Genomic DNA, 13,726 nt, shown 5'->3' on the forward strand with positions numbered 1-13,726 from the left:
GGCCGATTAGACCAGTGCCGATGCCTTCAAAAACATTAAAAAGTACAAAAAAATCATAGTAGAATGAATCCATTGGAAAAGGAGGTGAATATGATGAAAATACACTGTAATTTATTTGATTTAAAATATTAATTTGTTTACCTTATTTTGATTTAATACCAAAAAAACACCCTAATTTTCAATCGAAAATTCACGTGTCAAAATATCAGCTTTTTTCAAAAAGTCGGTGGGCATTTCGTTCGTTAAAATGTCTATTTTCTGATGCTGTAAAAAAAATTTACATTAGAATACTATAGAACATGTTCTCGTAAAATTCAAAAAATGAAAAAAGCTTGAATTCGAAAAAAAATTTTTTATCATTGTTTATAATTTTGGCCTATTTATTCAAATTTACACTTTAATTACTCAAAAAACGTAAGATTTCATGTAACATTGATAAATCTTAGATCTTTTTATTACCTACAACTTTGCCATACAACTTTTTTCTATAGGATTTGTAGTTTTGCCGGAAATCGAGATATACCATTTTTTACGATTAAAAACTCAACCCACCCACTTCCCGAACTCGGCTCGCCCGTAATTTATTTTTCCTTTAATTTTCATCATATTCACCTCCTTTTTCAATGGGTTTCATTCTACTATGATTTTTTTTGGTTTCAAAAATTATCGACCCTGGTCTAGAAGAATTTTCTTGCAACTTTGTTTTTTTTTTGTTTTTATTTTTGAAAAAAATTTAAAATTTGTTTTTTATAAAATTTTATTGAAACACATCTCAAACAGTTTTCGATTATATCTTTTTTTTTCTGAAATCTCTTTCCTATGTAAGGAATTAAATGGCATATGTACATTAGGGTGTCCGTTATTTCCCAAAGTGATGTTTTCGGGGGAGACACCCCCTAGATCGAAAGCTTAGGGCCTAAATAAGGGGAATTTAGCAAAAAAAGTTTTTTGGAGGTCATTAACCCGTGCCTCTAGGGTCATACTTTCCCCATACTCATACATAAAATTTTTTTTCTCTCGAGTTAAATCATATTTTTTTTTAATGTTTGATAATTCTGGTTGGAAAACAGTTACTTTAAAAGATCACATTCAAAATTTCCCGTTAAAAATTTTTTTTATATTTTATTTCGGTTTTTGAAATTATTAGCTGTTTTCGTAGTTTTTGCTTTCACCTATCACACAATTTTAAATGCTGTTTTATTGGTTTTTAATTCTTTTCAAATATTGCATTCAAAAATTTGTGAATAAATCAAAAATTTCAATTTTTTGAATTTTTTTTTTGAAATTTTTGCCGTTTTTATAATAAATAAATATTATTAAACACTTTACCCTTTCTTGTTTGCAACTTTTTTTATGTAATTTTTTAGGTGAATCATTTTTAAACAAAATTCAATAAAAATATTGTAAACATATCTTTTGTAGTTCGAGAAAAATAAATTTAAACGTATAAAAACGGCAAAAATTTCAAAAAAAAATTTCAAAAATTGAAATTTTTGATTTATTCACAAATTTTTGAATGCAATATTTGAAAAGAATTAAAAAGCAATAAAACTGCATTTAAAATTGTGTGATAGGTAAAAGCAAAAACTACGAAAACAGCTAATAATTTCAAAATCCGAAATAAAATATAAAAAAAATTTTAACGGGAAATTTTGAATGTGATCTTTTAAAGTAACTGTTTTCCAACCAGAATTATCAAACATTTAAAAAAAATATGATTTAACTCGAGAGAAAAAAAATTTTATGTATGAGTTAAAAATTTCCCATACAAATTTGTATGGGGAAAGTATGACCCTAGAGGCACGGGTTAATGACCTCCAAAAAACTTTTTTTTGCTAAATTCCCCTTATTTAGGCCCTAAGCTTTCGATCTAGGGGGAGTCTCTCCCGAAAACATCACTTTCGGAAATAACGGACACCCTAATGTACATTGTTTTTGTAATTCAAATACGTGTAAATAGATGTTTTTGTTAGTTAAACAAAAAGTTTTACATTATTTTTTTAAGTTTTTATTTAATTTCTTATAAAATTAAATTAAAAATATAGTTTTTTCAATAAAATGTTTTCTAATCAACGTTTACCAAAAGAGCAAGTATTTGTAAAAAAGTCCTGCATTTTATATATTCACGTATGTGTTCTTTATGAAACTCTATTGCTAATAAAAATCAAACTAAAATATTTCAGACAAAATTTTTAAATCAGGAGCGATTTGTAAAACAAAAACTGGTGAACCAGGAGTTTGTAAATTACTATCAGCATGTGGAGTTCATTTGGAAGGACTGCAAAAGGAAACAATCGAATACAGTTCTATTATTATTATATGCTCATTTATGGGTCAAGATGAAGTTATTTGTTGTCCAAATAATGACTTACCCACAAATCATAGCATACAAGTAGAACATATTCCAACACAGTAAGTTCTTACAAAATTCATATACAGGGTGTCCCAGAAAATGATGATGGCATTTTAGAGGTGATTCTTGTATATATTCTAAGAAAAACAATGTTAATCACATATTAAGCCTCGGTTCAGCCTCTGATCAGGAATTTAACACGCCGATTTCGGCGGATTAGCAGTGGATCAACTTTGGTTCAAGGATAGATTTAGGTATTTCATCCTATATGGACCTAGAACCAGTGTTAAAAATCAGTTTTGCCACCGAATTCAGAATTTAAAAGTTGCTGAACCACGAATTAAATAGTTGTACAACTGGCCCTAAGCGAATGTCGCACTAACTTTAGTTCGCAGTTTTTTTCGTATAGAATAAACTCGTTTGCTAAGAATATGCCAAAAAAGGCGGGAAGAGTGAATTTTTAAACAAAAAATAAAAATAGTAGCTGTAAATGGTTTTTAAACAATAGGGAAGTTTACCCTAAGTAATTTCTATCAATAGTTTTTTTTTCTTCTTTCAAATTAAATTAATTTTTGTTTTGATTTGATTGTGAGTTGTATTTGCTTCGTCTTCACTTTCCAAGTATTTTATTAAAGAGTCCACCTTAATTTTGTTTGATTTTTTTTTTCAATTTTGTTTTATTTTTTTTTCTTGTCACAATTTTTGCCGCCAGAATAATGCTTCGAACATTATTTTTCCGCGCAAAAATAAGTGGAGACTTTTTATTTTCAGCGGCTACAAATATTTAAATTTTGCGCGTGAACTGCGTACTGCTTGGAAAAATATTCAAGACAAGATTAGTACCTATCGAGAAAAAATTCGTATGAGAAATAAAATTTTTCCCGATCTGCGTACTAGGCTTTAATCGAAGAAAAATTCCTTTATCTGATTCCGAGACACCCTGTAAGTAGGTATCTATGTTTTTTTTTTGTATTGGCTTTATGATTTACATCAGCAATTTCTTAAGCTAAATAATGTTGTTCTTTATAAAGAAATAAATTTACTTATTATTTATATGCATGAATTGCTTTACGGGAATAAATTCTTATTACTTACTTTCTTCCAAATAATATACTTTAACTTTAATTCTTAGGACTCCCAAATCCAGAACACGAGTTGGACCATTCTCGCCTAGCCAAAACAGCTCTGAGGTTAATAGACCAGCAGACGCAGGTATGTACTTTGTTTTTAACACTTGTAAATTTTTGTTGTGTATTACTTGTTTTATTGGACAAAAATGTTTTGGTTTTTATAAGCATGTGGCTATGTATGTTTCCTCATAACTTTTTAACTACTTATCATAATTTGACAAATAAGATATCATTTAAAGCATCTTGCTTGTCCGCTGGTTATAGATTATAAAAAGTTTTTTTTTCTAATACGGTGCATGGTGGTTTCACTTTTATGTTCAATAACAATTATTTTTGATCAATTTTTGTGTTAAATGTTGTTTTTTTTTTTAATTTGGGTATGTTTTAATTGTAGTTTTTTGTGTATTTGTTTTGTATATTTAACTCAAAAATTGTATTTGTTTTGTGTGTTTGATTTATTGATGTAAGTAAAATTTCTGTCTGTTACTTTTAATAAACTACATGTTAATTTCTCTTAGGTACATTATGAAAATTTCAATTTCTCCTTTTAGACTATTTAAACACTTTTTTCCGTTCCAACAAATTCTGCGTAGAATTGGCCAAATTGGTAAAAAATAACTTACTTAAGCAGCATTTCTTTGGGTCCATAAAAATGGTTGGCTGCACTGCCATGTATCAGAACTCCACAAATCCAAGGCCTTCAGATTCTGTCCATGACTCATTGAAATTGAACATAACATCAGCGATCAGCATAACATAATGTTAAAAGTTTAAAAAAAAATATTTGAATACAACAACAACACCTACAATATTTAAATATACATTTTTAAAAAGCTAGAAGCTTATTCATAATTGTAAAATTAAAATTAAGTAAATTGAAGAAAGGGTTTTTGAAACAATTGTGATTAAACTCAGATTTTGAAAAAAAAATTATTGAAAAAATGTTAACATGTCCTTTGTAAGACTTTTTGGTAATATAAAATGCATTCATTTTCAAATTTTTTTGGTCACATTTATTAAGAATTGAAATTATAAAAGGAAATGTCAATATGTATTACAGCTTATGAAAAAAATTTAAAAGTATTTCATTTTCGAGGTAATTTTTGTAATAGAAGTTTAAAAAAAAAAGTTTTCACTTCTTATTTGCCAAAGTCAATTATTATTTCAATGCAAAAATTCAGTTGTTATCAAAAAAATCCAATGAAAAGGAATACTCCAGTCAAAGCGTCGGAAAAAAGGGCCTCACCTTGCGATGAGAGGCACTGTCTGTTTTTATTTCATGGATCGATGGGGGTATATTTAAAAGACTTAAACCCAATTTCTCACCACCTGATCATTCTTTTTAGGGGAGTTATTCACAAAAATGCATTTTTTGGGATATTTTACTTCTAAGCTAATATCTTTGCTCCAGATTATCGCAGACCAAAAAATAAACATACATTCTCTTCCTTATAATATTTTCTATCGTTGTATGTAATTTCATTGTATTTGAGTGAGTAAATATAAAATGGCAGCCATTTAAAGTCAAATTCTTGTTGTTAAAAAACACATTTTTGTCATTATTTCGAAAAAAGCTTATGTCATGATTGACATTTTTCTAACCTATTTTGTAGCCCTGTTCATGTCCTGCACTCGGCTCCCGTGGGTCGTAGAAAGCTAAATTTTTTTTTTAAATGTAGATAATTTAAAGGACTACAATAATAATTTATTTTCTTAGCCAATATTCGCACCGTTTGCAAAATAATAAGGCAAGAGTTTGCTAAACAAAAAAACGACTTTGACTTAATATTACTTATTTTTTATTTGTTTCAACAAAAAGATTGTGCACTAAATTGATAGAAAATGTTGTAACGAACAATTCATTGCTTTATTTTTTGCCGTAGGACATTCTGAAGTCGAGTTATTCCCAAAAAACGATATTTTTGGGTGTTTTCGCAACGGTTTTGCATGCGTTCATTTATCAATTGCTCGGCCATCTTTGGTGATAAAGAGCTTATTTTTTCTGTAAAATGCAGGACATGAACAGGGCTACAAAATAGGTTAGAAAAATGTCAATCATGACATAAGCTTTTTTCGAAATAATGACAAAAATGTGTTTTTTAACAACAAGAATTTGACTTTAAATGGCTGCCATTTTATATTTACTCACTCAAATACAATGAAATTACATACAACGATAGAAAATATTATAAGGAAGAGAATGTATGTTTATTTTTTGGTCTGCGATAATCTGGAGCAAAGATATTAGCTTAGAAGTAAAATATCCCAAAAAATGCATTTTTGTGAATAACTCCGCTAAAAAGAATGATCAGGTGGTGAGAAATTGGGTTTAAGTCTTTTAAATATACCCCCATCGATCCATGAAATAAAAACAGACAGTGCCTCTCATCGCAAGGTCAAATGACGCTTTGACTGGAGTAGAAGTAATTTTTACTTTTTTTTTTTAAACTGTAATAAATATTACCTTTTTCTATTCGGAATTCATCTGATAATATTTATGGCCAAACATGTTTTAAGATAAATTCATATTTTACTAAGAAAAAGTTTGAAACAAAATTTTTAATAACGTTTTTTTTTTTCCAAAATTCGGAGTGGAGGACCATTCTTTCAAAAACTCTTGATTAAATTTAGTGGATTTAAATTTTACAGATAGAAATGAGGTTCTGGGTTTTTAAAAACGTGTATGCAACAATTGTAGGTGTTGCCGTTGTGCTCAAAATATTTTTTTTTGTGTTTGTCTATAAAAATATCATGTTTTAAAGGGTGTTTTTTTTTTTGTAATCGAGACATTTTGGTATTAATTTCATTCGATCGGGCGTCAAAAAATACCTCGAAATCACGATTTCATGAATCATATTAATAAAAGTGTTTTGTGTAAACATTGTATGAAATAAAGCGAGTTCAACACAGAAAAGCTATTGTATCAACCCTTCTAGATGGAATACAAGGTGGCCCAATATCTCAAAATAATTCTTATATTCAGTACTACCAACGATGTAAATTTCATGCTTTAATCACAAAGTGCACAATTTTGTTGTTGATTGCCAAATCGGGTGTTCCGCAAGACAATCACCAGGGACTTACGTTTTTTTTTTTGAAGTGAAAACTTCTTTAGTATCGTAGTGATTTGAAACAAGATGAAACGAAAACGCGACACGACTTCAACTTGTTATAACTTTTTTGTTTTAATAGATAGATGAATGAAATTTGTACTGTAGATACATAGGTAATTAAATAAATTATAATTTTACAAAATTTCAATTAATTTCATGTTCAAAATTCGGAGATAACGATAAAAAGATGTTCTTTTCCAACACACGTTATATCTTTTGATCTAGTGCACATACAAAGTTACACAATCTTAAATTGAAAAAAATTTAAAAATACCTCAAAACACCTGTGGAGATCTGTTGGTGATGACCAGCTGAGAGTGTAGAATACCGTAATCTCAGTCTGGAAATTCGGCATGGTTGACTTTAAAAAATTCTAACTTCTCTTGTAGACATCTTTGAAGTAAGATTTATACATAATTATACATAATTATAATTATATGACAGCTTGGTTGACAATTATTATGTTTCACCGTTTAATATGCTTAATGAGGGGTCTGTCACTCTTTTAAGACCCGATACAAATGGCAATTTTCAAGTCCCGTTTTATGAAAAAGCTTCTCCCTTAAACTATAGGGGATGACACTTTAGAAATATATGTAAACTTATTAATTTTTTTCAGTAGATGCTAACATAAACTTTTACTTATTGTTACGGTTTCCCTTTGTACAGTTAGCTATATTTTCATGTAAGGATATCTTTAGTTTTAGTCTTATTTTAGTTTTAGTTTTAATTTTAGTTTGTAAGTTATATTTGCCAAAATAGAGCAAAAAAGTTATTGTTCGCCGGGAGCAAGCGACCAAAAATTTAAAATATTTATATAAGTTATGAATAACTATGAATTTTGATAATGTTTCCAATATTTTACTAATTATTTATATAGTCAGACATATCTTTAAGTCGACCAAAAAGAAAACTTAAATTTTGTAATTGAATTATACTGATTTTATTTGCCTCAATAAAGTTAACTTGAACTATACAAGGTGAAACAATAAGCTTTCACATGGTATAAAATTTTTTATAGGTTGTCAAACAAAAAAATTGATTTAATAGCATGAGAACATAAAAATAAATTTTTTTAACCTTTTTTTTTATGAAATTTCATCGAGTTTAAAAAATTCTAGCTCTTTTTGTAGATGTCTCATAGGTCTGATCGATGTATATATGAGCTAAAACAATAAGCTTTCAGATGGTATTAAATTTTTTATAGGTTGTTAGGGAAAAAATGCATTTAATAGCGTGAGAAGATAAAAATACGTGTTTTTTTTAGCTTTTTTTATGGAAATTGATCGAGTTCAAAAAATTCTAGCTCTTTTTGTAGATGTCTCATAGACCTGATCGATATATATATTTTGAGGTAAGACAAAAAGCTTTCAGATGATATAAATTTTATATAGGTTGTCATATAAAAAACATGGATTTGAAGGTGATAGAATAAAAATAGGTAGATTTTTTCTATTTTTTTTCAAGAAAAATGATTTTTTAAGGTTTCACTTCTACCACGTGTGAATTGCACACATGATTTTTTTTTTTTTTTTATTAAAACAAGTCTAAAGAAACTGTACCAACTTTATTCACCAACTTAAAGGATCGTTATTGAAGGACCCGCTTAATTCTATAAGTTTTTTTTTGTATTTTGTCGGGGAGGTGCTTACAGTTTTTGTAGTTTAAATCATTTAATAAACTTACCCGGACACCACACTAACTATGCATGAATCTTTAACTCGCATGTGTTTTTAAAAACATTGGGGCTATTATAGAAAATAATTAATAGTTATATTTCCCCTTTCGTTCTGCTGCAAATTTTGATTCGAAATAAAACATTGTTTTAAAATTTTTTAGGTTCTAGCAAAAAACGCTTTAATATTTCTAATATTTTGCAAATGGCGAAGGAAGGTTTCAGTACTATTAAAACCTGGATGTATGGAAAATTTTCAAAAAAACACTCATCAAATAAAAAGTTATCGAGTAAGGAATAGGATAGAAAAGCCCTGCAACATCATCTGTATAAAATGGTGTCAAAAGAGCAATATCATAACCTACCTGCAGAAATATTAACTTTGAGAACTCTTTGATCATACTGTCCTAAGAAGATGAAGAGCTGTAATACATAATATATAAAGTATTTAACCTATATCGATTGAGTTATTTTATATCTTTTATTTTTCAACACAACACAAAATTCGACATTATATATAAAAAAAAAAAAAAAAAATTATGTAGGTAGGTATTGCATTAATCAATAAAACAATAATAAAATTAAATAATACTTAAAATACATAAGTTTTTTTTAATATTTTGTTTAAATTTTTATCATATTAAATTAATTTTCAACGTAATACAAATTGAGACCACTGTGCAGCGATTTTTGAGAATAAAAGTAATGAACTGAAACTTACTCATTAAAATTATAACGAAAACATAAGTAGGACACAAATATAAGTTCGAAAATCAAAATTTCATTAATTCATAACGATTGCCACTAGGGGGCGTCCAATTTTAGAATTTTTTATAGCCTATAACTAGCAGACAAGCGTGATGCTTAAAACGATACCAAATTTGTCAAATTATGATAAGTAATTTAAAAGTTATGAGAGTACAAACAAACTTTTCTGTGGGATTTTTGTAAGATCAGCCATAATGTGATTTTGCATTTGGTTGATGGTGGAGTTTTGAAGTCTACAGACATATCTTTGCCGAAGGGTACAAAGGGGTTAAGTCACTAAATTGCACTTTCATCGATTAGCTCAACTTCACATTTTCAGGAAAACTATCAATTATGACTTAACCCCATTCTACCCGCCGGCAAAGATATTGCTATAGACCTATTAGATTGTTGACGATGGATTTCACATGTTCACATAAAACGATGCTACGGGAATCTCATTAGTTCATAACATTTGCCGCAAGAGGGCGCCCAATTTAAGAATTTTTTATAGCCTATAACTAGCGGGCAAGCATGATGCGTACAACGATACCAAATTTGTCAGATTATGATAAGTAATTCAAGAGTTACGAGAGAACAAAAAAACATTTCTGGGGATTTTTTAAGATCCACATTTTTGGTTGATGGTGGACTTTTCAGGTCTAAACACAAACTTTTATGGACCTATAAGACTGTTAACAAAGGATTTCACATGTTCCCACGATGCGAAGTAGTAGATCCTTTTTACGATGTTAAAGCAGGAGCTGATCTTTTTTGGGGCTTTATATACAAAAAAAAAAAATTCTACTTGTAACAACGAATTATACCTACATAATACTGTATTCATTTTACAGCTTGTCAAAAATACAGTGAATTACCAAGAGTAATTTACACAATCCTTGATGGAAAAAATGTGGCAAATGGTGAATATCCTCATATGGCAGGCTTGGTCTTTGATAATCCTGTGGCTCGATGTGGAGGGTCTTTGATATCAGAGCGATATGTTTTAACTGCTGCTCATTGTGTTATTAGATCCAGGCCAAAGTTTGTTCGATTAGGTGTGGTTGAATGGAATCCTACCACAGAAGATCGTAATAAACCTGTTGATATGGAGATTAATGTAAGTCTTAAATATTTGTATAGTTATCGACTTTTTGAAATGCTAGAAGTCGAGGATCAAATTAATTTTTGATCATATTGTAAACAAGATGTAATTTTTCAGGACATAAAGATTCACCCGTCGTACAAAAAGTCCGTGGAACACAATGATATTGCCCTACTTGAACTTAAGCAGGATGTTGCATTATCCGCATTTGTATATCCTGCATGTCTTCACACACATCGCTCGGATATCGATCCGGATGTTCCATTAGTTGTTATTGGATGGGGTGTTACAAATGTCAATGGTATTTGTTGTTACAATTATTTAAAATAAATCCTTTCATTAACTTTTTGTCTTATAGAAACCTCATCAGAATCGAATAATCTATTACAAACTAATGTGAATACATTTTCAATACACGATTGCAATACCACACATATTGCTGAATATCCTTACATTGGGCTAATTGATGGACAATACTGTGCATATGATCGAGATAATAAGAAAGATTCCTGTGAGGGAGATTCGGGTGGTCCACTTCAATTGGTTCGCGATAGTAAACATTTGTCAATTGTTGGAGTTGTTTCATATGGAGTTTCTTGTGGATCTGCAATACCATCAGTTTATACTAGAGTGGCATATTACTTGGATTGGATTGAGAGTATTGTTTGGCCAAGCCCACCAAAACCGTAGAAAAAGAAAAGACAAAAAAAAAAAGAGAAAAGTAAAAATTTATGCTTCATTTAAAAATGTACTTATTAATAAGAAATCTTAGAGATGCTATTAAAGTTCCTTTATAAATAAATAAACTGTATAAGAAATTGAAATTTAAATCTAAATGCATTCCAAAACTGAAGTCATGGATTGTATTGTTAGAAACGATACTCAAAAACCGTTTCAAAATTATATTAATTTATTTTAATTCCATTTTGCAAATATTTTATTTATAGGTTTTAAAAATAGGGCTTCATTATGTTATTTTTCAAATCGAATAATCATTTATTAATTTTTTATATTTTTTTAAAACAGTTTAGTAATGAACTACTCGTTTTGTTTATTTGTAAATAAGTAAGTTTATTTGTAATCAAGTAATACCACTTGGATATCCATTTCAATGATTCTTCTTATATACAGGGTGTCCCACAGTCACCGCCCCAAACGAAAACCATGGATTCCTGAGGTCATTTTAAGTCGAAAAACTTAAGAGGTAATTTTCTCGTTTTCGTCCCGTTTTCGAGTTACCACGGTTTTTATGATTTTTGTTCTCTTTTCCCTTATCTGGCTTTATCTTTGCCAAACTACGTTTGATTTGAAAAATTTTTTTTACAACCAATCAAGAATTTATTACAGTTTTAGTTTGTCTCAAAACTTTTTTTCTGCGGACAACCGTTTCTCCACAATTTTGCATCAAACACAATTTTCTTCGTTTTTTAAGTTGTTTTTTACACTTTCATATCATTTAAGTCAAAAAAACACGTTAATGAGTATTAATTTTTTGTGCTTTTTATTTAAGCCCAGTTTATTTTCATAAAAAAAATAAGTTTTATTTCATAAAAAAGGCTACTGAAAGTAATTAAAAAAAAAATAAACAAACTGAGTGAATTAAAAAAAAAAATAATTTTTAAATAAAAAATTAATTTAAATGAATTAAAACTTTTTCTGAGCTTTATTTATTTGTTCTTTTCTTAACCACAATAGCTCAGAAAAAGTTTTCAATTCATTTAAATTAATTTTTTATTTAAAAATTATTTTTTTTTTAATTCACTCAGTTTGTTTATTTTTTTTTTTAATTACTTTCAGTAGCCTTTTTTATGAAATAAAACTTATTTTTTTTATGAAAATAAACTGGGCTTAAATAAAAAGCACAAAAAATTAATACTCATTAACGTGTTTTTTTGACTTAAATGATATGAAAGTGTAAAAAACAACTTAAAAAACGAAGAAAATTGTGTTTGATGCAAAATTGTGGAGAAACGGTTGTCCGCAGAAAAAAAGTTTTGAGACAAACTAAAACTGTAATAAATTCTTGATTGGTTGTAAAAAAAATTTTTCAAATCAAACGTAGTTTGGCAAAGATAAAGCCAGATAAGGGAAAAGAGAACAAAAATCATAAAAACCGTGGTAACTCGAAAACGGGACGAAAACGAGAAAATTACCTCTTAAGTTTTTCGACTTAAAATGACCTCAGGAATCCATGGTTTTCGTTTGGGGCGGTGACTGTGGGACACCCTGTATATGGTAGGTACATCTAACAGTATTCATTCAAATTGCGTTATCATACAGCAAAATATGATTATTTTACATATCGAAACTGAAGTCTTCAAAAAATAAGAAAATAAAAACAAAAAAAAAAAACAAAAAAATTGATAAAAGTAAAAAGGTAGGTAAACTTAAAAAGTCTTAAAGCATTGTTAAAAAATATTAGAGAAAATTATAATTTGATTTTATTAAAGCATTTCTGAAAAATACTAAAAATCTGTTCTTTTAATTAAACATTGCTTTTAAAGATTTTGACCACAAAACGAAGTAGGTTACCACCTACCTAATTCATCTAATTTCTTGTATGAAAAGGAATTTTTAGAAAACAATTTGAAAATCGTCTGTTTGTCTGTAAAGCCTGGTACGCTACTCGCGCTAAATTTTAGCTCCCATACAAATTATCGAAAAATTTTAGCTGAGCTAAAATGAGTCCCATACAAATTATCGATAACTTGTATGGGAATTTTATCTTGGCTAAAATTTAGCGCGAACAGCGTACCAGGCTTAAAGGAAACTACAGCCTAAATGGATAGACCGATTAATGTCGAACTTGGTATGTATATGTAGCGTTATTTTTTTTGGGCCCAAAATAACGGTCATACATATATCGATTTTAGTAAAGTTGAAATAGCTCCAGCGATTTTGTTTAAAAAATTTAAATGTACCTAAGTTTTTAAGACTTGATTAGTGACTTCTACAAAATGGCATACCAATTTTATTTTGAAACTTTTTTCCAAAAATTATTTATAAAAAAAAATAGTTTTTTAGAAAACGGCTCTACCTTAAGATTTGACCTACATTTCCCAAATTTCTATATAAAAAGTCTTAAAAATGTAAGCAACTTGAACTCTTAGAGCAAGTTCGTGCGACCCAGTCCTGCTTTTTTTTTTTGTTTGTTTTTAATCCGAAATTATTTATCGTGCGGTGAAGCGGTGAAGATTTTTTTTTTTTATAAAATTCCATTTCTATTTTCTACTCGGGGCGTCCTATAATATCGAAATAAAATATTTGGCAATTATAATTTTCAGTTTTTATTTATATTATTTTGGGTGGGATTAAATAACTTGACTTTTTTTATCAATATATTGAGGGAAAAAGATGAACTACTTTGATTTATTTGACTTTAAGAAACGAAACCATAAAAAATCAACCTTTTTTTCCACGTTGATTTTAAAATGTTCATCTTCAACGCAAAATCATTCCGAATAATAGTTAAATCAATGTGGTTTTCATTGATTTCACGTTGTTTTATAATGGCTTTTCCCTCAGTGTATGAATAAGCTAAATTGACACTATTTCATATTGTAAATTATAAAAAACAGATGTTTTGGTCACTTTTTCCTGAAA

General features: G+C 28.7%; 1 protein-coding gene across 1 annotated transcript; it reads left to right on the top strand.

Moving 5' to 3' along the window:
• The first annotated feature begins 2,192 nt into the window (after positions 1-2,192).
• On the top strand, positions 2,193-10,958 carry LOC129906940 (serine protease Hayan-like). Its single transcript, XM_055982936.1, has 5 exons — positions 2,193-2,412; positions 3,486-3,565; positions 9,873-10,138; positions 10,241-10,424; positions 10,482-10,958. The coding sequence occupies exons 1-5, from the start codon at positions 2,330-2,332 to the stop codon at positions 10,811-10,813; spliced, it is 945 nt and encodes a 314-aa protein (XP_055838911.1). The 5' UTR covers positions 2,193-2,329; the 3' UTR covers positions 10,814-10,958.
• The last annotated feature ends 2,768 nt before the right edge of the window (positions 10,959-13,726 follow it).

This window comes from Episyrphus balteatus, chromosome 1 (genome assembly GCF_945859705.1).
Source record: "Episyrphus balteatus chromosome 1, idEpiBalt1.1, whole genome shotgun sequence".
Classification (NCBI taxonomy): domain Eukaryota; kingdom Metazoa; phylum Arthropoda; class Insecta; order Diptera; family Syrphidae; genus Episyrphus; species Episyrphus balteatus.

What these genes read in the sequence shown, in the direction of transcription:
- LOC129906940 (XM_055982936.1), top strand. Translation starts at nt 2,330, where the DNA reads ATGGGTCAAGATGAAGTTATTTGTTGTCCAAATAATGACTTACCCACA. An exon ending in GTAGAACATATTCCAACACA is followed by an intron (nt 2,413 to 3,485) that starts GTAAGTTCTTAC and finishes TTTAATTCTTAG; the next exon opens with GACTCCCAAATCCAGAACAC. An exon ending in GGGTGTTACAAATGTCAATG is followed by an intron (nt 10,425 to 10,481) that starts GTATTTGTTGTT and finishes TTTGTCTTATAG; the next exon opens with AAACCTCATCAGAATCGAAT.